We start from the raw sequence: 26,674 nt of genomic DNA, 5'->3' as shown, positions 1-26,674 counted from the left end.
AACGCTGTTTAAACACCATCTTTCACTCACTGCTCCCAGCCACAGCATCGGCTGCAATCCTTAATATTTTTTACCACAAACATTGACACTCACTTCATCATTTTTCAAGGCCATGAAGTAATAATGGATGTTCTTGTTTCGGGCGTATTCCTTCACTCGAGTTTTGAATTCTTTGTGATCCAGGACTTCTCCACAGTACTCCAGGACAAAGGTGTTACTAAGCAAACCGAAAGGAAGATTAAAAAGAGGGCAAAAAAGGCACACAAATCTAAGACACAGCGGTACCTGATTCTTTATCTATCTCTTTCGAGAAGGGCATCAGAATTTCATTTTAACTGTATCATTGTGTACAGATTATCTTCTCTTCAAAGCACCTGGGCTCTCACCAACAACTGAATCCAGGGGCAGGCGGTGGCGCCTCCAGACAAATTTCCTGCCTCCAAGTGAATCACAGCTCCATAGTCCTCGCCTTACAACTACAATAAGCCCAACCTTTTTGTTGCTAAGCGAGGCAGTTGTGAAGAGAGTTTTGGGCTATTTTATGACTTTTTTTGCCATCATTGTTAAGTGAATCAATAGTTATTAAGTTACTGACATGGTTCTTAAGCAAATCCGCTTCCCCATTGACTTTTCTTGTCTGAAGGTCGCAAAAGGGGATCACGTGATGCCGAGGCAACGCAACCGTCATAAACACGAGTCAGTTGCCAAGTTGTCTTAATGTCGATTACGTGATCATAAGTAAGTCATAAACGTGAAAAGCAGTCCTAGGTCACCATTTTCAGTTGCGTTGTTACTTCGAATCATGGTTAAATGAATGGTTGTAACTCAAGGACTGTCTGCATCTATGTTCCTTCTTAAGAGAAAGACAGGAGGAGGAGGAGGAGGAAAAGTGGGTTTGAAGGTGTTTCATTTTAAATCTTGTTAACTTCCAGATTTACTAATTGGGGAAGAGCCTCAGATGGTGTCTTCTCCCCATCTGATTTAGTGATTTAAGGTAGCAAGGGGTGGTGAGTTCTAGTCTCACTTGAGGCATGAAAGCCATCTGGATGACTTTGGGCCAATCACCAGGTGACAGTGAGTTCTAGTCTTGCCTTAGACATCTAAGACAATTGGGTAACTCCGAATCAATCACCAGGGGACGGTGATTTCTAGTCCCGCCTTAGGCATAAAAGCTGGCTGGCTGATTTTGGGCCAATCACCAGGAGACGGTGAGTTCTAGTCCCGCATTAGGCATAAAAGCCGGCTGGGTGACTTTGGGCCCATCACCCAGAGACGATGAGTTCTAGTCTTGCCTTAGACAGCTAAGTCAATTGGGTAAATCTGACTTAAATCACCAGGGAACTGTGAATTCTAGTCCCATCTTAGGCTTGAAAGCCAGTCGGGTGACTTTGGGCCAGTCCCACTCCACCTCACAGGGTTGTTGTTGAGGGGAAAATAGGAGGGGGGAGGAAGATTGGGTATATTTACTGCTTTGGGTTATTGATAAATGAAAGGCACGGTACAAAACACCAACAAAAAACATTTAAAAAAACCATGACTGATAGAATCAGGAAGACAGAAGTGTGGCTGAGAATCCACCCCAGGCCCACAGAACTGGGACTGCTTCCTTTTTGCACAATTTCTCTTCTTCTCAAAACGGAGCGCAGTTGGTGAAGTCTTACGAAGGGAGGTCCTTGGCCGCTCTGAGCCCCCAGCCTTTCTTCTCCGTCAAAATGACTTCCACGTCTGCGTGTTGCTTCCTCTGAAACCGCCGATTCGAACAATGCTCTCCGTTGGGACACCTTGAGGAACTGAGCACAACAGAGAGGAGGTTGACAAGCACATTGGATCCATATCAGAATCTCTCTCAGGCCTGTAAATTCCCGGTCTATCTACCCAACCCAACTGAACAGGGAGGCAAGAGATGCTATGGGTCCCCCCCTCTTAAGGAGATCCATCTGGTGGGACCCAGAAGGGCCTTCTTCGTGGCGGCTCCTTCCCTGTGGAACATCATCCCTACAGAGAGAAGACTGGCCTCTATTTTGACACTCTCAGCAGTGAGATCCTACTTCTAGGAAGTGGGAGAGGCAGGAAGGCAAGAAACAAATGAAAATTGGGGAATAGGTTTAAATCCTATCAATACAGGTAGTCCTCGACTTAGTTCCTTAGTGACAGACCTCCCCAGGTCTGCTTATGGCCCTCATTTGAAACTTTGACACCTCTCCTCCTACTGGTCACGTGACTGCATTTAGGGCACTCAACAATTAGACCACGTTTATAGCTGTTCGCAGCAAGGCTATGATTCACGTTTTTTTATTTTATTTTATTGCTAAAAACTAGTATTTACTTCTCATTTTTGGCAAAAAAACAAAAAAACAAAACAAAACCCAAAACCACACACATTGTGGTTAAAGTATTTGTTAACAACCTTGACCTCCACCCAAAAAAACAAAGTTTATAAAATCAATCATGGGCATATGGTTATCTAAGTAATGGCCAGCATTACTTAGGATCATAGTTTTGGGCTCAATGACAGTTGAAAGTTTAGGATACCTGTTAAGATGCAAGTTATCTATCCACCACAGGTAGTCCTTGACTTACAACCACAACTGAACTCAAAGATTCTGCTAGTAAACGAGACATTTGTTGTCGCAAAAGGGGATCAGTGACCCTGGACACTGCGACCGCCATAAATATGAGTCAGTTGCCAAGTGTCTGAATTCTGATCGCATGACCATGGGGATGCTGCTATGGTGGTGAGAAAAATGGTCAGGAAGTAACATTTTTCAGTGCCGTTGTAATTTTGAACGGTCACTAAATGAACTGTCGTACGTCGAGGACTGCCTATACATTTGTTCTGGGCAAAACAAAACCTCATGACTCCTAGCAAAGGGGAAAAAAAGGAGGGGGGGAACTCATATGTTCCTCATCCACCAATGTCTATTGTTAAAATAAAAACGCTGGGTATGTGCAACTTTTAACCATCAACGAACGGATTCCGCTTGGTGGTGTTTTTCTCCTTGCACGGCGTTGAAAAGGATGGCAAAACAGGGTTTACCATTCGATCATCAGCAAACGGTTCAGACAATCCTCCCCGCACGCCACCTCTCCCTGGGCTATTTCTTCTTTGGAAACAGTTGGACATTCACACAGCATCCGTTTGATGTCCCGGTGCGACTTGTTCTTTTTTCTAAGGAAATCGTGTTACATTGACAAAAAAAAATTAGGAAAATTTTTCTTTTGAACAAGATAAACAAGCCTGACCCAATTATTTTGCTCTCTCATAACTTTGGTGTCTTATGTTAAAGGCGAAACAGAACCTCCGTTAAGTTCATTATTTAAAACTGTGTTCGGTGGACATACCGCTGCTTTATGTTCGCAACTATGCGAAGTCACAGCTGTCAGTTGTACTGGCCTTCCTAACCTATCCACTGCAGGTTGAATTCTGCAGCCACGTGAACCCACATAAAAGATGTAGCTGCTTTAATGAGTTATCAGGCACTATGATTAAATTCGTACCCGATCCCAATTCTGCAGCCACATAAACCCACAAAAAAAGATGTAAGTACTCTTAACCAGCCTCCACACACAGAAGTAAACTTCACACCCAATCCGATTTCTGCAGCCACATGAAGAAAGAAAAAGATGTAGCTACTTTAATGAGCTGTTACTGGATTGCACCTGCTAAGTAAATTCACACCCGATCCAAAGCATTTTTTCCTTAATGGATATGAACAGTGCACCCTTCCAGCTCTTCAAAAGTACAGGGAGGAATCGTAACGATCCACCCTGTTCTTAATCTTAGGCACAACATTTAGTACCGCCCCCTCTGTGCCAACTGCACCCATTTTAGATTTAGTCTCTTTGCTCTAAGAAGCATTTTTTTTTTCGCTCCTGGAGCAGAAGACTGTGTATTTTCCCCTTTTTCTTATTCTGTTAGCCTAGCTCTAACTACTCATTTTTCATTATTTAATTGATTTCATTAATTAATTTCATTAATACAAAGAAGATTTCCAGCGAAAATCCTGCCCCTCCCCCTCGTATGCTCAGGATCCTGTCAGGCAAGGAATTCCCGCTGGCGGGATCCTGCAGGAAAGCCTTTTTCTGCCCAGGTCCCCAACGTTTGGAATTTCATGCCCCTTGCAAGAGAGAGTGGCGGAATTGAGGAGGGCGAAGTGAAAAGGGACATCAACCTGGAAAATTTACAAACCCACAAGTGAGCTAAGTTCAATTCTCCTTGAATTCTGTTGACCCTTATCTAACTCTTAGCAGGCGCTACCCAGTAATTGAGAAGATACCAGTGGATAGATTTTTAGCAATAAATCAGGAGACGACGAGTTCTAGTCCCACCTAAGCCATGAAAGCCGGCTGGGTGACTTTGGGCCAATCACCAGGAGATGGGGAATTCTAGTCCTTCCTTAGGCATGAAAGCTGGATAGGAGATTGGGCCAATCACTGTGAGACAGTGAGTTCTACTTCTGTATTAAGGCACAAAAAATAGCTGGGTGACTCTGGGCCAATCACCAGGAGACGGTGAGTTCTAGTCCCGCCTTAGCATGAAAACCAGCTGGGTGACGGGCCAATCACCAGGAGACAGTGAGTTCCAGTCCCGCCTTAGGCATAAAAGCCGGCTGGGTGACTTTGGGCCAATCACCAGGTGATGAGGAGTACTAGTTTCACCTTAGGCACAAAACATGACAGGTAACTTGGGATTAAGTGCTATTTCTCAGCCTAACCCATTTCACAGGGTTGTTAAAATACGACAAGAAAGTTGTTGCAGATAAGTTTGCCGTCTTGAGTTACGTGAAGAATTAATAAAGATGGGACGCAAATAAATAACATTACCTTTCTGTCAAATACACATTTTCTTCAATGAGGTCGAAGTAGCAGGGCATCTTCCCTTCCCTGGCACATTCCTTCCAACGCTGGGGGTCCCGGAAGTCTTCCATGAAACACAACGGATGATCCGTCGGGGAACCCTGAGGCAGGATGGGCAACGGCTCACTCTCTGTTTTGATTTTCTTCCTTTCCTGGGAGCCCCCGTCGCTCTCCGAATCGCTCCCCAAGTCAGTTAACCTTTTCTTTAGCGGCCCCCGTTCTTTCATGTCACTTCTTTCCATCGCCTTTGCCTCTTGTTCTTTTCTCTCTCGGGAAGTCGTTGGGAAGTCTTTGGCCGAGTTGCTGCTGATCTCGTGGGCCTGCACTGACCCCTTTTCCCTGGGGTCCCGTGACTGGAACTTCACCGACTGGTCAGGGAAATAGAGTTGGCTTTCGTCCACCCATCGGTCCACTTCTTCGTACTCCTCATGATCCTCGGTGAGCGAATCAGGGACCTGTCCTTGCATACGCTCGTAACTAATTGCAGAAGGCCGGTTGGTCAGCCTTGGATCCCAGTAGCCACTGTCAGGCCAATAACCGTGAGACCCCATATACGGGCCTGGCGGTGGGGGGTAAACATAACCTGGGAAAACTCCATAGCTACTATCAGGTTGTTGGTATGTGCTGCTGGGCTTCTCGGGTTGGGAGAAATCCCACCCCAAACTCCCCAAGTCCTCCGTCGAATGAAAGCCATCCTCCCGCGAGAAATCGGCAGGATGGGAGAGACCCGCAAATGCAGACCTTCCCTGCCTACGGTCCGACTTGGAAACGCCGGCCTGCGACCTGGACATCGTGTTGGTCATTTCAAAACTGGAAAGGTAGTGCAGGTCTTCTCCTTGGGACACGCCGACTGACCGAGTGACCGCAGTTGTCTCGCTATAGACGATTCTCTCGTCCGGCTTATGGAAAGCATCAGGGGCTGGCTCGGAGTGGCTGGTGCTGTCGACATCGTCACTCTGAGCTTGGGAGGCCTGTGGCTGAAGACCCGCCGGCCCCTCGGTTCTCTTGAGCTCTGTCGACGTTGCTAAGCTTCTCTCTGTCTCTCTAGAAGGCAAAGCTCTGATTTCATTTGGCAGGTTGTTGTTCATTTCCAAACTATCGGGCATGTCTTCCGAGAACGGCTTGGTGGACTCGGGCCGGCTGTCTTCCCAGTGATCCAAGTAACGTCGGTTACTTTGGCTGTTGCGTGAAGAACACGAGCTGCTCTCTTCCAGGGTCAGGGTGGAATTCTTTGGAATGACCACCACAGATTGAAGGCGGTTCCTCGGAACGCTGCTATCATCCGAATCGGAGCCCTCGCTCTCGCTCTCGTCGCTCGGATGCTCGCTTGCGCTTTCGGCCGTATCGGAATAATCTTCATTGTGGACAGAAGAGATTTCTGGAGTATTGCTGCCGCTACCGTATCTGGGCTCTTCTTCTATGGTTTCGGTTTCTTCTACGGTGACAACGATATGACAAGAAGGGGACAATATATCTGAAAAGGCGGATTCTATCAGAGAGTCTTCTTTGTCTTTCATCACCAAAACTCCAGGAGCTGGTTCATCCATGTCGGACGCCGTCCCTTCATCAAAGACAACTGCATCTTTCTCCTCAAGTTCCTCCTTCTCTGGTTCCTTCACTGGCATCTCTAAATAATAGCAATGCTCATTCTTCAAAGGAGATTTCACTTTTTGGACAATGGACTCTGCAGGCAGGATATCTAATTCCAGGGCAACTTCAGGACACATTAAGACTTCTTTAGCCTTCTGTTGGATGGGAGTCTCAAGATGGAGCATATTTTCAGAAGCTGGTTGTTGCTGTGCAACGTGCTGATTGTCTACTTCCACAAAATATTCTTCTGCTCTAAAACCTCTGACTGGTGTAGGCTCCACTGAACTGAAACCTGTGTATTTCTCATTTTCCTGAGCCAACCCGGATGGATTTTGATCCTCTATGTCAGTTGACGTGAAGGATTGAATGGGGATCTCCGCGTGAACGCCCGCAGGAGGTTCTTGAGTAGCTTCTGTGTCTGAAGGCTCCACTTCAATTTCAATTTCTGAATAACACAAAGAAACAGAGGCGTCCTCTGGCAAGTAGCACGGGGTGGGATCTTTGGTTTTACAAGAGGGATCTCTTGGATCACTCCCTTCCTTAGACAAGATTTTAGAGTGACTGACCTGCTTGGTAAAAGAAGATACATATTCAGATGAAGCAAGATTTGAAACCTCAATTTTTTCTTCCAGCAGCTGAAGTTTGGATTCACCAGAAAAAATAAGAGACTCGTCTGGATTGTGTCTTTTGGGTAGAGATAGGTTTTGGAGACCATCTGATGACAGTCTAGGACTTTTGGCTTGACGGGGTAGCTCAGGTCTATCTAAATTATCGTCAGAAGACAGGTCAATCTCTTCTACTTCAAAGGAAGAGGATAACCTCTTCGGGGTCCTCCTTTCCGGGGACCCATTTGTATCCAGTTCTACTGGAGAAGATGTTCTTAAATGATCACCTCTTATGTTACCTAAAGATCCCGGGTCAATACTGATATGGCTATCCATTCCTGCAAGTTCATTCATCTTAGAAAGAGGAGAACCTGTTTTTGATTCCTCCAGCTTTCCGAATGTCAGGCAGTCACTGAACTGACTTACTGGAGAAGCAGTTTCTGGCTTCTGCAAATGAGCGGTTTTCGTTTCACAGTCTGGTACGCTAGAAGCCTCCGAGTCTACACAATTAGACTGATCTTTGATGTCCTCAGATTCTGTACAACAGAAAGAACTCTTAAATTTATCTGACTTGGGTGCAGATGACTTGGAAGAGGTGGGCTTGGATCGGGATGTATTCCCGCTGCCTTCTGCTTTAGAATGGGAGGCGTCCCGCCGATGTCGCAGCTCGCTGACAGGGGAGCACCTTTTCGATATTTCGCTTTCAGAAATCCTTCGTGTTTCCCTTTCTAACCTGGCCTGTTTTCCTCTTCTCTCCACATCGGGATAAGCAGAATCTGACTTGCTGCTTTCCCTCTCCGACTTTGAGTAAGAGGACGAGGTCCTGGAATCTCTGTAAGATGAGGAGTGAGAAGACGCATGCCGTGAATCTGTAGACGATCTAGAATGCATCCTCCGGTATTCTTCTTCCGAATCGGAACTCTCTCTCACCCGGCTGTCCAGGTAAGAGCGGGAATACCGTGTCTTCTCTCTATATGGGGAGCTTCTGTGGTATCTCCGGTCAGAATCGTAGTAATGGGACCGCTCGGATCTAGAATAAGATGAGGTGGTTCTAGAGCCCCTTTCAGATCTAGGACGGGAGCGGGAGCGGCTTCGCCTCCTCTCTCTATCTGATCTGGACCGGGAGGAGTACCTCGAATCTCTTTCCGGTCGTGAATAGCTGGAATATTTTTCATCCCTTTCTGATCTAGATCGCAGAGAGACCTTTGATGGCTCTTCCGTTTTTGAAGCCGCAGAGCTTTTCCGCGAGTCCTTTTCTTTCTCCGAGCTGGCTGCTGCCTTGATTTCGTGGGACCGCTGACTTGAGGAGGTCCTCACCGAATCTTCATCGGATTCAGAACCTGGCAACACCCCCTCTGACAATGAGAACTTTCTCCTTGGTTTCTTTGAACCTGGGGCACCCTTGGAAACTTCTGCCATTTCTTCTTCCTTCGCAACGCAGGGATGTCTTTTCACCAATGCTGGCTCGACATCCTCAGAAACACCAGGAGCCAGGGGTGCTTCAGAACCCCCTACCACGGCATTCTGTAGTTCCAAAGTCTCCTGTGCCGGATTGGGCGGTGGTTCTTTTGTCGTTCGGATGGCGGTTTCCACAAGGGGTATCAGCAGAGGAGTGATGGGGGCTGGTGCTGCAACTTGGGGTGCACTTATTGGAATCAGCACTGGTGTGGGAGCTGGCTTTATCTGCAGAGGAATAGGGGGAGGGGGAGGAGGGGGAGGAGGGGATGACGGCATCTCCCCCAATTCTACTGCAGCAGGTGGTGGTGGAGCTACTGGGACTGGAGGCACTGCAGAAACTGGGAAAGGTTTTGTGGTAACGTTTAACAAATGTTTCTTGAAATGAATCTTGCCCAGTTCCGCCTTTGGCTTTGGGGGGGAAAATTCCTCGGAGACCCCCAAGGGATCGCTGAGTTCTGCTTTTGCCTTAGAAGTGAAGTCACTCGGGAGGGGTGGGAGCGACGTGCTTGGGCCTTCACTTGGCTTCTCGTTCCCCAATGCAGCCAGAAACCGGTTTGGCAACGTCTTCTTGGTGAGGCTGAAGCTGAAAGAGACCTTCTGTCTCCCTTGTTCCTCCAGATTCACTTTCGTCCGGGTGCCTTTGGGTAGGAAACGGCTGGACGCCACCCCCTTGAAGACCGCCGGGCCTTTGACAAAGCCGGGTTTCTGGACATTTTCACTCTTGCCCTACAAGGCAAAATGGGATCAAGTTAGAGCTATTTGGTTTCAAAAAGGAGGAATTAAAAAAAAAAAAAAGACTCTGACCCAAACCAATAGTTAGTTGACTGATAGTAGATTTTCGTAACTGTGATTTTCTTTTAATGTTATATACTAATTTGGCAAATACAGGTAGTCCTCAACGTACAACAGTTTGTTTAGTGCAGGGCTAGGCAACCATGGCTCTTTTATGACTCGTGGACTTCAACTCCCAGAATTCCTGAGCCCTGGGCTCAGCTTGGAAACCTCTCCCTTTCTCCTCAGCGTGGCTGGCTCACGAATTCTGGGAGTTGAAGTCCACCAGTCATAAAAGAGACAAGATGGCCTACCTCTGGCCTAGGCCCCCTCATGACTCGTGGACTTCAATTCCCAGAATTCCTGAGCCAGCCTGGCTCAGCATGGAAACCTCTCCCTTTCCCCTCAGCGTGGCTAGCTCAGGAATTCTGGGAGTTGACGTCCCCGAGTCATAAAAGAGCCAAGGTTGCCTACTCCTGGTTTAGTAACAGTTCAAAGTGACAATGGCACTGAAAAAAAATGACTTACAACTGGTTTTCACACTAATGATTGTTGCAGCATCCCCAGGGTCACGTGACCAGAATCCAACTAACTCGTATTTATGACAGTTGCAGTGTCCCCTGATCCCCTTTTGTGACCTTCTGACAAGTCAATGGGACTTGTCAGAAGGTCACAACTTTAAAGTCACAACTTTAGCTGACTGTGTTCAGCAGGTCAGCAGTTCAAATCTCACCGGCTCAAGGTTGACTCAGCCTTCCATCCTTCCGAGGTAGGTAAAATGAGGACCCAGATTGTTGGGGGGCAATGTAAATATATATATATATACATTGCTTACTGGTGCACACCGCTTAGAGAGTGCTTGCACTTAAAGCGGTATATAAGTCTCATAAATAAATAAATAAGCCAGATTCACTTAACAGCTGTGTTACTGACATAAGAACTGCAGTGATTCGCTTAGCAACTGTGGCAAGGAAAGACGTAAAATGGGTCAACATTCTCTTAACAAATGTTTCACTTAGCAACAGAAATTTTGGGCTTAATTGTGGCCATAAGTCAAGGACTACCTGTCTGAAGCACCTTTTGAGAAACATGGAAGGAAGGGTTAAAAGCCACTCTGGTTTCTCTCTTTTGACTCCCCTCCCCACTTCTCTTCTAATGGGCAAATCTTTCTTTCCAGACACCCCAAAACAGAATTGGAGTAAGTTAGCATTTACCTCATTTTCTTCTTCCCTGTTGCGATCCAGATGAAACCGTGCAAGAGGGAGAGAGAAAAAAAACAAACAGAAAAAAAGCATGAAAACTTAAAACAGAAAACAAAACCCACGCATGCTTTACAAATTTAACAACTTTCACTTGTGCTGAATGCTAATTTGCAACAAGGACAGGCAGTGGCTCACTTACAAATTGTCAACATTAGTGGTACAAGCTATTTCTCCAGCCCTGGTATGTGTCACTCATTTAAAAAAAAAAAGTGCTCTAGCATCTCTCCTCAGAAAATCCTTGGTTTTTCCCAACAAAACTGTCAATTTTCAAGCATGTGTGTGTGGTCATACCAAGAGTCCAGCAGCGCAGCACCTCTCTTTCCCAAACTATTTATTTATTTAGGGGATTTATATGGCTGCCCACTCACTCTCAGGGACTCCAGGTGGCTTACAAACAATAAAAACCTAATATAAAAAGAACACAACAAAACGAAACAAAAAACAAAAGTATTTTGAGGGTCTTCTTCTGTTATCAGAAATGTGAATTAAGGTAGAGAGAGGATCATGGATGCTAGCCACCTCCAAGGAGGAAGAGGGTCTGGAAATGCCGTTTTCCAGGAACCTTTTACATGCGTTGATAGGGTAAACCTTGTTACAGCAAGTTGCAGCACAAGTCTTGCAAAATTTTCTCCTGATTGCGCATTCCGGAATCCCAATGCAATCCCAAGAATTCAGCTTCTAGATTTACTAAGAGAAAGCAGTAATGTCTAAGTATGGAAAGTGAAATATCTGGCAAAATAAAACAGTGTTCTCATGCTGGCAGTCCTTGATTTACAACTATAATTGGGAACTCCCATCACTAAGCCAGGGCTTTTCAACCAGTGGTACGGGTACCACCTGTGGTACATTGGCACCTAACAGGTGGTACGTGACCATCCTAGAAAAGGGGTAGTGGGGGAGGGGAATGAGCTGAACCAGTGATAGCACCACAAGAGCCTGAGCGAAAGATGGCTGGAGCTGCAGGGCTCAGCGGAAGCGCCAGGATCAGTGCAGCTTTCCAGCTGATCGGCACTTCTTCGGGGCTGTCAGGGCTCAGTGGAAGCACCAGGATCAGCGCCAGGCTCCAGCTGGAGCTCGGCACTCATCCTGGTGCTTCTGCTGAGCCCCGAAGAAGCACCAATCAGCTGGAAAGCAGCACTGATCCTGGTGCTTCTGCTGAGCCCAGAAGAAACGCCGATCAGCTGGACTGTTGCAGCCTCTCCAGGGTCTTGTGATTTACATTCTGATGCTTGGCAACCAATATTTATGACGGTCACAGTGTCCCAGAGTCATGTGAAGTGACCAAAGCCTGCTGCAACCACCCAGCAGACGGGGGGAATAAAAACCAAACACCCCCCACCCCCAACGCCAATCCTCAACAGAAACGCTCACAACAATGAAAACCTTGGACAGGAGGAAGAGCGCGGCTGGGCGGGCAGGCAGGTGTCTTGCTCGGCTGTGACTTGAGGGGAACTTTTTTCAGTGCCATTGTAACTTCGAACAGTCACTAAGCAAACTGTTGTAAGTTGAGGACTACCTGTTATTTTATCACTTTTTTCCTTTTTTTTTTGGCCATCAAGTTTTTGACACCTTGCTAGGCAACTGGTGGTACTCGGATGTTGCCATATCCTAAAAGTGGTACAATGGGTGAAAAGGTTGAAAAGCCCTGCACTAAGCAAAGCAGTTATATACACAGGTAGTCCTCGACTTACAACCATTTCTTTAGTGTCCATCTGAAGTTACAATGGCACTGAAAAAAGTGACTTGCAATCGTTTTTCGACTGTTGCAGCATCTCCAATCACGGGACCACAATTTGGACGTCTGTCAACTGACTCTTATTTATGACGGTTGCAGCATCCCAGGGTCACATATGATCCCCTTTTGCAACCTTCTGACAAGCAAAGTCACTTAACAACTGAAGTGATTCACGTAATTGCTATGCAAGAAAGGTCGTAAAATGGGGCAAAATTCACTTAACAACTGTTTTGCTTAGCAACAGAAACGGTTAGCAACAATTGCAGTGGTAAGTCATGAAATGCTTATATAGCAGGAAGGCCAAAAAAGCAGCAAAACTTACCTGAGCTAAGTTCAGTTGAAAGTTACTATAGTTTTCCCCCCAAAACTACTGAGCCTCAAAATTACCAAGTTTCAAAGAATACCTTTCAACCATCATTAAAACCAGCTTTTAAACCAGCATTGTCATTACATAGGTGCTGTTGGTTGCTGATGGAGAGGTTGTTGTTTATTTAAAAAAGGGAAATGGTTTTCGAGTTCCCGTTAAGGATAATTAACGACCTGCTAAGTTAAATGGCATGCTTATTTATTTCCGACCAACGAGTTTTTAAGTTTGTATGAACTGTTTGCAATTTTAATCTAGTTTTAGAATATTTTATCATTTGCGTATTTTATCATACTGTAAGCAGCTCAGTTCACCTGGCTAGATAAGATCATCAGTGCTAAAAGGGAGAGAGGTTTGCTGCAAATGTCCCTTCCAGCACTGATGATGTTCCCTAGTTGGGTCATGAAATGTCTGCAAGGAAACCACCCAGCTCAGAGAGCGCCAGGGACCCCACTCGGAGGAGAAAATGTAATTCCAGGTTCTGGAGATATAACTTAAGTCTACACTTTATGCAAGCAACTGAAATAATCTCTTTCTATGCCGTAAAATCATGGCAAAACCCAGAAATGTCCTCAATACAAAAGACATTTCCATCAGTTTGAGACATCCACAATTCAGCAAAAGCTGAATGATCAAAAAACTGTGCTTTGAATTTTAAATTTTTTTTTTTTTAAAAAAAAAAACTTCTTTGAGGAATGAAAAATATTATCCCTACTGAAAACGTCAGCTCATATTCTCTTTCCCGTAATTCCTCATTAGAAGTCCTTAGGACCGTTTTTCTTCACACTTTTGGGGGGATACCTGCTGATTTGCTAATTGTAATATTCCAAACCATCCTGAAATTAATTTTGTTGGCAAAATTTCTTTCCGATAAGATTACAATCTTTTCCAAACTGTTTACTATACGTCTACCTTGTTATCATAACGCAGTGCGTCTCAAACTCGGCAACTTTAAGAGGGGTGGACTTCAACTCCCAGAATTCCCCAGTCAACAGGGAGTTGAAGTCCACCTGTGTTAAAAATTGCCAAGTTTGAGAAACACTGTTTTGGAGGAATCGACAAGCTACACAAAACATATAGATGTTCTTTAACTTAACTGTGTACAAATACATTCTATTTATTTATATTGCCAAGTCTTAACAGGAAAGATGATATCACTGTAAAGTTGCTTATTTTGCATAGAATTTATAATCCAGCATATAGATTAAAACTCACTTAAAAACTGGCTTGCTTAACAACTGAAATTTTGGGACCAATTGTGGTTATAACTGGAGGACTAAATGTATATTTATTAGACTTTTCCTTATGCACAGGTCCCAAAAGGGGGATGGGCAAAGTGTCATCCAGAAAACTTCCTGGTGACAATTCTGCAAAACCTGGTTACAGAACGGTAGCTAAAATAAGTATCAGCCAGACCGGCAGGTGGTTTATGACAGGGGGATTCCCGTGATCTGAATGGGTCACCTGGGTTGAAAAGAAGCCTTTGAACCCCAGCAGGGTCAAGGAAGCAGATCTCAAAGGAAGCATAAAAAGACGGGCCAGCTGCACTGCTGAGGTGTGCTGGAACTGGTTGCTGTGGATACAGCAAACAGCATTATTTGCTGGGGAAAACCAACAATGTAAGGAGGAGTGGCAGAAACAGTGTGTAAGCTAATCAGAAGTAAGTGCAACTAAACTCAGTGGGAAGCAAGCGACGTGGAGGGAAATACAGAATTCTAAGATCTGCAAGGCTCAATAAAGTCCGATTTGCAGACTATATGAAAAAAAAAAAGATTCCTAGAATCAAATCACCTAGGATACACAACTAGTCCTTGTCCGAAGTTACAACGGCACTGAAAAAAGGGCTTGCTTACGATTGCTGCAGCATCCATCTCCGTGGCCATGGGATCAAAATTTGGACACTCGGCTCATATTTACAACGGTCGTAGTGTCCCTGTGGTCACGTGACCCTCTTTAGCAAACTTCTGCCATGCGAAAGCCAAGGAGGAAGGTGGATTCACTTTCACAACCGTGTTCCTAATTTAACGACTGCAGGGGTTTGCGTAACATGTGTGGCAGGAAAGGTCATGAAAAGGAGGTAAAATCACTTAACAACTGTCTCGCTTAGCAACAGAAATTTTGGGCTCAACTGTGGTCGTAATTCGAGGATTGACTGCACCCCCCAATTGCTGAATAGCCAATCGAGATGTTAAGGTTAGGCTAAGTCTCCGCAGCTCGGGCCAAAGTTCGTATGTTGCTGACCGGCCCTTCCCCTTCAAAGAGCATCTTGCTATCTTCCAAAATCTTCCTTCAAGACAGAGAGAACCGCAGAAGACACATCGCAGGTCATCCTCGACTTGCGACCACAATTTCCACTTCTAAGTGGGGCAGTGGATGGTTCAGTGAATTGCATCTCGTTTTACAACTTCTTTTTGCCCCACCTGTTATAAGGATCCCTGCAGTTGTTGAGTCACACGGCTGTTCAGTGAATCTACCTGGCCTCCCTGTTGACTTGGCTTGTCACAGGATCGCAAAAGGGAATTGCGAGACCCAAGGACCCTGTGGCCGTCATAAATACGGATCAGTTGCCGAGGGACTGATCACGTGACCATGGGGATGCTGCAACGGTCGTAAGTGTGAAAAACGTCTGTGTCTATTTTTTCCAGTGCCGTTGTAACTTCGAATGGTCCCTAAATAGTCATAAGTCGAGGAGTACCTAAAGTGTCATAAAGAAGCCGAAAAATGAAAAAGTGCAGATGTCAAACCGTTATTTTCAAGAGCTGTGACGCTCTTCCCGATGACTATAATTGCTACTACACAATTGCACCAACGACTCGCCTCTGTTGAACTCACTTTGCCAACTGTGTTTTGCAACTAGCAAAAGGTTCTGGCTAAAAGCTAAAATTACCAATTAATGCTCCGTCCCGAGGGAGGGAGGGAAGGAGGCGAAGGAGGGCTGGGAAACAAACAACACAAATTTGTCCAACGCTCAAGGCTGAAATCACAGAAAAAGATGCTGCAAAGGTGGAGCTAACCAGGGAAGCAAAATTTAAATCCTATTTCCGCCTCTTCCAGCGCTGGATTCTGCTGCCCTCCCAATGTCAAGCAGCCTCTGAAAAGTGATCTTGCCCATTACAGGCAGTCCTCATTTAGTGACTGTTCAAAGTTACAATGGCGCCGAAAAAACTGACTTATGACCGTTTTTCACAGTTATGACCATTGCAGCATCCCATGATCAAAATCTAAATGCTTGGCAACCGTTTCATATTTATGACGGTTTCAGTGTCCCAAGGTCATGCGATTGCCTTTCGCGACCTTTTAAACAACGGGGAAGCCAGATTCTCTTAACAACCCTCTGACTAGTTAACAACTGCACGGATTCGCTTAACAATGGAGGCAAGGGAGGTCGCAAAATGGGGCAAAACTCAATTAACAACTGCCTCGCCTAGCAACAAAAATTTGGGGTTCCGTGTGTGGTCGTAAGCCGAGGACCTGTCTGTAATCCAGCCAGTGCCAGAGGTAAGCTCACCATACAAGGATCAGCTCAGAGCAAACTGCTCTCTGGCAGCCAAGCAAGCATGGTGATACAGGCAGTCCTCGACTTACAACTGAAATAGAGTCCAAAATGTCCATTGATAAGCAAGACAGTTCTTAAATGAGATGGGCATTGCTGTGTGATCTTCTTTTTATCATGGTGGTTAAGGAAATCACCAAAGTTGTTAAGTGAATTATGTGGTTTGTTAAGCGAGTTTGGCCTCCACCAAGGCCTTGTTAGTCAGAAGCTTGCAGATGGTGATCACATGTGACCCAGGGACACCCAGGCGGCCGTCAGACCCGAAGCTTGATCTCCTGACTATGTGGTGATGGTCATAGATGTGAGAAGTCCCTTTTTTCAATGTCATCGTAACGTTTAATGGTCTTTAAATGAATGGTTGTATGTCAAGGACTACCTGTGTCTCATCAAGCAATGCCTCAGCCTCAAGCATCCCTAGGTAAAAGGAGACCACTAAGCTACCAGTTTCTGTTAGGCCACAACTGCGGAAAAATGAAAACCGTAAGAGACAAATCCGAACTGCTGTCTTTGACCCACAACAGCCTATATGAGAAAGCCATCTCGCAAAATGGTTGCCGTGCCACAAATGGGGAAATTCCTACTGCTCAAAAGGCAAACTGGTAGTTTGCACCCTCTATCTATAAATTCCAGAAATGTAGAATAACAGGGCTGGAAGGGACCTTGGAGGTCATCTAGTCCAGCCCCCTGCTCAAGCAGGAGGCACCACCTTCATTTGTTCCAGATGAAACACAAGCCTGGGTTTGCACTGAACTAGGTGAAATGAACCACGGAGTTATTGCTTAACTCTTGGGTTTCATGATCTATATAATGAGTCAAATATTAACCAAGCACATTTCTGGTATGAGTGTTTGGTGAGCCTGGCCTGGAAATAAAAACTAACAATTTTAAGGAGAAAGTAGGACGAAATGAAATGCTAAAATGCTATTCAGTGCTAAAATGAATGTATTTTTTATAAAATAATTTATATTTATTATTTAAAATAATAAGACAGCATGCTAATAAAACAAAAATAAATTTATTTTGAGCTACTTGTAGCCTGCTTTTATTAGTTTTACAAATAACTCAAGACATCCACCATATCCAACACACTTTCCTCCTCCTCCTTTCTCCACAACAATCCTTTGAGGTGGGTTGGACTGCGAGGGAGGGACTGGCCCCAAGTCCAGCTTTCATACCTAAGGCAGGATTAGAACTCACCATCTCCTAGTGATTGGCCCAAAGTCACCCAGCCGGCTTTCATGCCTAAGGCGAGACTTGATACTCATCTCAGATTGGGATATATGGTGTGTGTCTATGTGTGTATTACATTGCCAGGTCTCCCATCTTCACCTCTTGGCTTTGCTGGCATCCTGCCATGAATTGTTAGGGAGGGTGGGAAGGAATTTGGGGCAGGAGCATATGGGCCTGGGAATGAGAAGACAAACAGAGAGAGGGGAGACATGTTGACAAAATAAGCCAGCCTCCAAGGACACCTGACTTGGGTAACCGAATGGGAAAGAGAGAGGCGCCAAATATCCCAGCCGTTCCCAAAACATCAAAAAGGCCTCCCACCGGACATTATTGGGCTGGCCAATGGGGAGGGGGGGGGATCCAGGGAATGGGGGGGGGATATTCAGATCTAGCTTTACTTTCTCTGCAAGCGCTTAGACTTCTTGAGTAAAAGCAGTAGAAGTTGAAGGTCTTTCTTTCCTAAACATTTGGGGCAGATCTGAGGACATTTTGCAGCACCCATCTCCTACCTGCCTTTATAAAATGAACCCCTTAAATGCAGTTGACCTTGTCAACTTATAAAATACCAGAGCTGAGCACTTTAGTTTCCTCTGCCAGCCACCATCCAAAACTGATTTTCTCAGCTATTATCCCAGGGAAGGGGAAAATATATGTATGTATGTATGTATGTATGTATGTATGTACGTATGTGTGTGTGTGTGTATGTGTGTGTATATGTGTGTGTGTGTGTATATATGTATGTATGTATGTTTTCTGAGGTTTTCGCGGGTATTTGTATATAGGTCTTTGGTTGTTCGGGTTTTCTCCCGCGTAAAATTGGAAGTGTCTTGGCAACGTTTCGACGAAGTCACATTCGTCATCTTCAGGCTGGTGTTTTTAGCTTCTTGCTTTGAGCAGCAATGCTCAAAGCAAGAAGCTAAAAACACCAGCCTGAAGATGACGAATGTGACTTCGTCGAAACGTTGCCAAGACACTTCCAATTTTACGCGGGAGAAAACCCGAACAACCAAAGACCTGTATGTATGTATATGTATATGTGTGTGTGTGTGTGTGTGTGTGTATGTATGTGTGTGTATATATAATATATATATATATATATATATATCTATATATATATATATATATATATATATATATATATATATATATATATTATTTGTACTGTAGCCATTACTGATTTGTCCGGTTTCAGCTGAAAAAGATGAAGACCAATGACCATTTCTGAATTTGCAAGGGAGCCCTCCATGCTTAAAATTCCAAGCCGTGGCATTTTCTGGGGTTTTATCTACCCACATTCAGCAAATGGAGGAAATAAGCACTGAAACTCTTTCCCAGTACTAGAAAATCCAAAGAAATAAATCTGCTACTCCAAGAGTCCTTGACCTATGACCACAATCCAGGCCAGGATTTCTGTTACTATGTTAAGCAAGGCAGCCACTAAGTTAAGCAAGCTGCAACCGATTTTACCAGTCATTAAACAGTAATGACTGTTTATACAGTCATTAAACAAATCTGGCTTCCCCCATTGACTGTGCTTGACGGAATAGAACAGAGTATCTTTATTGTCACTATGTAATTCACAACGAAATTAAATTAACTTTAATTTAATTTAAATTAATGAAAGCCAGTTGGGGAGGTCGCAAACGGGGTTCACATGAGCCCAGGACACTGCAACCATCATAAACACACATTCTGGTTGTTAAGTGCCCAAATTCTGACCATGTGACCAAGGGGGATGCTGCAATGGTCAAGTGTGAGGGCCAGTCTTAAGTCACTTTTTTTAGTAACACTGTAACTTCAGTCACTGAAGGAATGGTTATAAGTCAAGGACTATCCATAATACCATTCATTTAGCGACAGAAGTTAGAGCGGCATTGAAAAATGTGATTTATGACCATTTTCCACACTTGACAACCACTGCAGCATCACCCTGGTCACATGATCAAAATTCAGAGAACTGATTGCCGTTTCTCCTGGAGGTCACGTGATCCCCTTTTGCGACCTTCTGACAAGCAAAGTCAATGGGGGAAGCCGGATTCACTTAACAACCAAGTGGCTAATTTAAAAGACTCAGGGATTCACTTAACAACTATGGCAAGAAAAGTCATAAAATGGGGCAAAAACCACCTTGCAACTGCCTCGCTTAGCAACAGAAATTTTGGGCTCAACTGTGGTCATGAGCTGAAGACTACCTAAGATTTGCCTGTTAGTTGTAACTTCCTGTCACAATCGGGTATACCACTAACAAGCCCCCTCTTCCAGGCCCCTCTGTGGTGGCAGCCATCTTCCCCAGCAAGCGAAAGAGCATCTATCCAAGACATAATGGGTTCATTTCCGAGTTGTTCTCTGCCCTTTTCCTGTCTTATTTTGACACTCTGGCTCTCCTCTGCAGGCACACACCTCTTAAAATATTTATGGCGCTTGGAGAGCGAGGCCAGGGGGGGAACAAACATTGCTCAAGATGCAGAGAGCGACTTAAAATTCAAAGAGAAGTACAGCAAAGCGTGTCTACTTGTTTCACCCAAGCCGAAAGAAATTACCATGATCTGCTTTTAACAGAATGGTGGACACCTTATAGCTCATAAAAGGGATGATCCCTGAAAGGGTGGAGCAGAAGTCGTCACTGAAGGCAACACAGTTTAGAGGCCCTATCTTTGCAAGACACTATTTGCTATTTTGGAATTTATTTAAGCACCCACCCTTACAAAAGATAAGGAGGAGGAATACACTAAAAGGCAAAAATTTGTTTCCTGCCAATCTAATCAAAAGACTAACATTTTAAAATACAGGAAGGAAGAGAAAAGAAGAAGACAAGGGAAGGAAGGAAGGAAGGAAGGAAGGAAGGAAGGAAGGAAGGAAGGAAGGAAGGAAGGAAGGAAGGAAGGAAGGAAGGAAGGAAGGAAGGAAGGAAGGGAGGGAGGGAGGAAGGGAAGGAGGGGAGAGGGGAAGAAGGAATAGAAAAGAGGAAAAGGAGAAGACAAAAGAACAGAAGGAAGGGGGTGGGACTTCCTGCCAATAATTCTACCCAAAGAATTGTTGAATGTTCCTTGCTTCGACATCCATAGTGGGGGGGGGGGAAATATTGAATTTGCATTAGCAAAACAGAAGCTGAATTTCGTTTTTTTTGTTCGATTAATTTCTGGAATTGCACCATGTTGCTTAAGCATCCACAAAACAAGGAGAGAAGACGCCAGTGTAATTTGCAAAAACAAAGGTTTACCCTATTGCCTTGGTCCAAGTTTTTACCTTTCTACCTCTTCAGACCCATCCATATTCTCTGAAAAGATACACCTGTGGTCCCTTTCCACCTCAGAGGTGACTGCAATTTCAGCGCTGCTAGGTGCATTAGGTTTATGGTGTCCACTGGGATCCTTCAGTGTGAAAGCCGTGCTATAAAAATAAAACAGGATTCAAGAGAAACAGTTGAGGGTTATGTGCTTCAGCAGGTGAGACAGTGGAGAAAGGAAGGGCTCAGCTGCTGAAATCCATTTTGGCCAGAAAACAGAAATGGCAGCCCAGTTCTGCTCAGGGCTGGATGAACAGAGTTGGGAGGGACATTGGAGGTCTTCTAGTCCAACCCCCTGCTCGAGCAGAAGACCTTATACCAGGGGTAGTCAACCTTGGCTCTGTGACTCGTGGACTTCAACTCCCAGAATTCCTGAGCCGGCTGTCTATGAGTCATAAAAGAGCCAAGGTTGACTACCCCTGCCTTATACTATTCAAGACCAATGGCTGTCCAGTCTCTTCTTTAAAACCTCCATGATGGAGCACCAACGACTTCTGGAAGGCAAGCCATTCCACTGATTAACTGATCTGAGATTAGAGAATAACAGAACAGCAGAACTGGAAGGGACCTTGGAGATCTTCTAGTCCAACCCCGGGCTCGAGCAAGAGACTTTATATACCATTTCAGACTTCTTGGAAATCTCCAGTGATGGCGCAACCACAACCTCTGGAAGCAAACCGTTCTATGGATTGTTCTGTCAGGAAATTTCTCCTTATTTTCTGGATTGCTTCTTCCCTTGATAAGGATTAATGAGCGGGGCCCAAAGCATTATCAATACCGCATTTTTCTAAATCTCAGAGAATGTGGGTCTCCTTTCGTCCTCAGGAGGATATTTATCTTATTGTTTGTAAGCTGCCCAGAATTGCCTTATTGGTGAGAAGGTGGCATATAAATTTAATAAATAATACTAATGAAGTCCCCCAAATCCACAACTCTCTCTCTCTCTCTCTCTCTCTCCCCCCATTATACAGGCATGTATAAGTCAAATTTCTGAATGCAATTAATTCAACTATGTCTTGAGACAATACAAAGTATTCCTTTGTGTAGTAATATATATATATATATTGGGCACATGCTACCAGGAATACAGGTAGTCCTCAACTTACAGCAGTTCATTTAGTGATCATTCAAACTTATGTCACTGAAAAAAGTGACTTATGACTTATTTTTCACATTTACGATCACTGTAGCATCCTTGTGATCACAATTCAGATGCTTGGCCACTGACTCATATTTATGACAGATGCAGTGTCCCGGGATCCCCTTTTGCGACCTTCTGACAAGCAAAGTCAATGAGGGAAGCCATGTTATTTACAATTTACAACTGTTACTAACTTAACTGCAGTGATTCACTTAGCAACTGTGACAAGGTTGTAAAATGGGACAAAACTCACTTAACAAATGTTTCATTTAGCAACAGAAATTTTGGGCTCAATTGTGGTCATAAGTCAAGGACTCCCTGTATTTTCCTTTCTTATTTGCTTGTCCTCTTGGACTAAAGACCTATGGATTTTTTTGTTTTAAAGATAGGGAAAACGATAGGGGAGACCCTATATATATAAAAGGAGGTTTTAGAGAAAAATTCATAATAGGCTTATAGAAAAAGCCAAGCGCCTCCCAGCAAGTACCCTCTCTAGAGCTGGATTCAAATTCTTATCAAACAATAGCAGCCCTTTGTCCTTTTCATGTTTGCTTCCGAAGAATTAAAAAAAAAATAGCTGCTGAGCCTGTTGTTACAGACAGTTCCCCAATTCCCAATCTTCCATGTTTGGGGCTTGCTTCCTCAAACTTATTACCCAGAGACCTTTAAAAAGAAAATGTGAATTACAGCTGGCACAGATACACTTGTGGGGGAACATTTTCAACCAAATATCTCTCTTTCCCACAACCATAGTTCACTCAGAAAGGAGACAGATGCTTTAAAAGATTCCCCCTCCCGGCATGTGCTAGCCATGCTCCGACTCACATGGTGCCCTTTGGATCCAGATCAAGGCTCAACTTATTATCTCAGTTACTTGCAGCCATCATGCAGAACTTAGAATAGGAATGGGTTATTTGCCCAGTTGGGGCTACATAAGAAAATGGGGTTGTTTTGGAGGGCAGAACCATTAGGACTGTGAAGGTTCATAGGAACACGCACATGCACGCACACACTCACAAACATATGTAAACTGAAAAAGGGAAAGCAGTTGCCTAGAAAATAAATGCAATCCACGAGGACTGGACTAGTCAAAGGGCCATGAAATGCCCAGGTCGGACTTAGAATCACAGGGCTGGAAGGGACCTTAGGGGTCTTCTAATCCAACCCCCTGCTCAAGGCAGAAAATCTTATTTTTCCTCCTCCTTCAGCTAAAGACCTTGGTGGTTTTCTAGTCCAACCTCCTGCTTGAGCAGTGAACTTAGTCCTTCCTTCTCCATTTAAGAAACCTTGAAGATCTTCTCGTCCAACTCTTGCTCAAGGCAGGAAACACTGGCTTTTCTTTCTCCATCTAAGCATCCTTGGAGATCTTCTAGTCTGACCTCCTGGCCAGAGCAGGAGACCTTAGTCTTCCCTAAGGATAACTTTTTTGGCTTTAACCAAACACTATTATAGAAACCTCTGATGTCTTCTGAGTACCAAGACGAGACCCAAACAGGCAATACAGCTCAAAATACAGAAATTACGGGAGGAGGTTATTCTGAAAAGAAGGGTTAATAAAGCAGCAACCGCTCTGTTAAGGAAACACCCCCCCCAAAAAAAACCCAGACTGAATGCATCCCCAAATCCAAGGATTTAAGTTGGGGGGGCAGGACAAGGGTCTCCCCTTGTCCACACTGCACGCCGCCCCCCTCAAAAAAAGCCAGGCTCGGCTGCTTCAGGTGCTGCAAAGGGGAGAAAAAAAAGCCTAGAAAAAGGAAAAACAGACAAATAAAGCTCGTTGGGAGAAGACCCCCCCCATTTCACCTGCCCACCCACACTCCGAAAGGGAAGCTGGAGGGGCTCGTCCACATGGTAGAAGGGGAATTGGGGGTCAGAAGCCCCCCAGGTCCCTCCATAAGCCCCCCCAAAGGTTTTCGTGAGGAAACTGCTACCCCCCCTCACCATGGTCTCGGGGGGGGGAAGAGGAGGAAGAGGGAGCGTGGGGGTAGGTTGGGGACACCCTCCCTCCATGGAGAAAAACACCCCCTCCGTTTCCTAGGCGAGCCCCCCCAGAAGCCGGAAAGCGGCCTTCTCGCCCGCTTTGTTTCCCCCCGGCCTGGGCTCGCCAGGGCCGGCCGCCGCTCTCACGCGAGCCCGGGGATGCGCGGCCTACTCGGGCCCGCGATTCCGCTTCTCCCTCCTCCGCCTCAGAAAGGCTGGGGGGGGCGCCGTGGGGGGTCTCCGAGGGGCGGGGCCTGGGGGGGCGACCGTTGCTCCTGTCCCGGCGGGGGGGGGGCGAAGGCACGAGGCCTCCTGAGGAGACTTTCCCCCCCCAACGGAGTCGCTCCCCCTCCCCCCCCGAGGCCCACTTACTCAGGGGTCGGGTGCTCGGGGTCGTAGAAGTCCCCCATCGCGGCGGCTCCTCCTGCCCGGCACGAAGCCCCGATCCGCCCGCCGGGCGCACGGCCGGGATGCTCCGCGCCCTCTGCGCCGCCGCCTCCCGCTCACATCCTTTTCTAACTCCACGGCCGCGCCGAGCCGAGCCGAGCCGAGCCGAGTCCGAGCGAGGCCAACCGAGTCCGAGCGAGACGAGGCCGAGCGGCGTTCTTACCCTCCTCCCGGCCACGCCCCCACCCTTCCCGGCCACGCCCCTTCCTCGCGGAGAGAGCGCCCGCCCACGAGTACAACCGCCTCGTTGGGAAGGGTTCCTCCTCCCATCGTCCCCAGCCTCATAGGACTTGGAGTCCCCGAGCGAGAGAGTTTCTCCTTGCCCGATCTGGGAAGGGTTCCTCCTCCCATCGTCCCCAGCCTCATAGGACTTGGAGTCCCCGAGTGAGAGAGTTTCTCCCTGCCCGATCTGGGAAGGGTTCCTCCTCCCATCGTCCCCAGCCTCATAGGACTTGGAGTCCCCGAGCGAGAGAGTTTCTCCCTGCCCGATCTGGCATGCATCGTGTCATGGGGGCTCTTCTGGCCCCGGGGCTGGCACAGTTTAGCGGCCCATGGTTCTCAATGGACGTGCCCCATGGGACCTGGAGTTCCCGACTAAGAGTTACTCCCCGCCTGATATGGGATGGTAGCTTGCAACGTGGCCGCGGGGCTTGAGCCGCCTAGCCCAGGGTCCCCGGCCGGCGCGCCCCATGGAAGTTGGAGTCCCCGATTGAGAGTTTCTCCCCGACGCATCAGGGATGGCAGATTGCAGTGCGCTTTGGGGGAGCGGGGGGCTCTGCCTGCCGTTGGGCTTGCACCGCTAAGCTCATCGTCCCCGGCCGGCGCGCCCCATGGGAGTTGGAGTCACAGATCGAGAGATTCTCCTCGCTTGCACTTCATCGTCCCCAGCCGGCGCGCTCCATGGGAGTTGGAGTCCCCGACTGAGAGTTTCTCCCCGTGCCCCGGGGGCTCGTTTGACCCGTGGGGCTTGCGCCATTTAGCCCATGGTCCCCGGCCGGCACGTCCCATGGGAGCTGAAATCCCAGACCGAGGGATTCTCTCCGCTCTACCCGGGATCGCAGCCTTCACCGCACCATAGGAGCTTCCAGCCGCGGGGCTTTGCGCCGTTTAGCCCGTGGTCCCCAGCCGGTGTGCCCCATGGGAGATGGAGTCCCCGCCCACTCTGGGCTCATTGAGTGCACTGCGCCGTGGGGGCTCCTGCAAAACCCCCGAAGAGACCCCTGAATCCCAATTTAACTAAACTGGTTTCCTGGGTGGGTGGGATTCAGTCTCTTCTCTTGCCCCCCTCCCCCAGCCTTGACCTTGTTTCCGAGCCCTCCCCGCGCCCCGCCCCCCCAAAGCAATTTTACAGATGGGAAATTGAGGCTGACCTCGTGACTCTCCAACTGCCTACCGGCTACATACAATATCAGTCCCGATGACGTCATGGGCAGTGACGTCACTCCCTCCCCTTCTACCCTCCCCCCCCCGCCAGGACGGGGCTTTCTTCCGTTTTGAGAGTTGCAGGGACCAGAAGGGTAACATTTTATTTACCTGTCCTTCTGGGCACCTGCGGTATAAACATAATACACATTAATTCGTTTTTAATTCTGTGTTTTACAGTTATAGAGATCGTGATAAACTATTTCTGGCTCAGCTCTAGTAATGCTATTCCTCTGGCTGGGCTGCCTTTTGCGCAAAGCTTCACCCCAGAACGAGGTGTGCAGTTTTTAACTGTAAATGTATAAATGTATGTATAATGAATAATTAATCTCAGTTTGACCTACTTTGCAGGCTGATTGTTGGAGGGAAAAATAGAGGAACGAGGATCAGGTGTGATTGTTGCCCTGAATTTGTTTGTTTATCAAATTTATTCGCTACCCATCTTATCACAGGGTAACATTGTAAATAACCGTGATTTATAAAATAAAGGGAAAAAAATAAACAAACAAATAAATATGCAAGGCCTCCAATCCTGACAATTTGTTTTTTAAATTCAAACTTAGATTTCAAATAATAAAAACTCAGTGGACACTATTTGAGGTTTATGGAAATATAATGATAATAATGATGATAAAGTTGGAAGGGACCTTGGAGGTCATCTAGCCCAACCCCCTGCTCAGGCAGGAAACCCTATACCATTTCGGACAAATGGCTGTCCAGTCTCTTCTTAAAAACTTCCAGTGTTGGAGCATTCACTGCTCCTGGAGGCAGGTTGTTCCACTGGTTAATTGTTCTGTCAGGAAGTTTCTCCTTAGTTCTAGGTTGCTTCTCTCCTTGATAAGTTTCCATCCCTTGCTTCTTGTCTCGACTTTGGGGGCTTTGGAGAATAGCTTGACTCCCTCTTCTTTGGAGCAACCAATATTCTGTTGGAATATTCATGAGCAGGAAGAGTCATGTGGTAACTCAGTCAGCC

At 46.2% G+C, this 26,674-nt stretch overlaps 1 protein-coding gene across 5 annotated transcripts in view; it reads right to left on the bottom strand.

The window, feature by feature from the left end:
• The window catches only part of SETD2 (SET domain containing 2, histone lysine methyltransferase), a 64,885-nt gene extending 40,437 nt beyond the window's left edge, over positions 1 to 24,448 (bottom strand). The window contains exons 1-7 of one of the 5 annotated variants that reach the window (XR_005559811.1): positions 24,205 to 24,443; positions 20,672 to 20,815; positions 10,496 to 10,511; positions 4,825 to 9,236; positions 3,038 to 3,169; positions 1,662 to 1,790; positions 94 to 217 (exon numbers count right to left, since the gene is read on the bottom strand). Coding sequence is in view for 4 of the 5 variants with exons in the window: in XM_039368800.1 (XP_039224734.1) it covers positions 94 to 217; positions 1,662 to 1,790; positions 3,038 to 3,169; positions 4,825 to 9,236; positions 10,496 to 10,511; positions 20,672 to 20,815; positions 24,205 to 24,242 (4,995 nt within the window). In the remaining variant the exon portion in view is untranslated. Of the gene's footprint in view, positions 1 to 93; positions 218 to 1,661; positions 1,791 to 3,037; positions 3,170 to 4,824; positions 9,237 to 10,495; positions 10,512 to 17,392; positions 17,600 to 20,671; positions 20,816 to 24,204 lie in introns of those variants that run through there. The other 4 variants (XM_039368800.1, XM_039368803.1, XM_039368801.1 and 1 more) reach the window with 4 other exon arrangements.
• Positions 24,449 to 26,674: the final 2,226 nt, after the last annotated feature.

This window comes from Crotalus tigris, unplaced genomic scaffold (assembly GCF_016545835.1).
Source record: "Crotalus tigris isolate CLP2741 ecotype Arizona unplaced genomic scaffold, ASM1654583v1 scf7180000020932.1150333, whole genome shotgun sequence".
In the NCBI taxonomy this organism is placed as follows: Eukaryota; Metazoa; Chordata; class Lepidosauria; order Squamata; family Viperidae; genus Crotalus; species Crotalus tigris.
The sequence above is the reverse complement of the archived record's forward strand: the minus strand, read 5'-3'. Positions and strand labels throughout refer to the sequence as shown.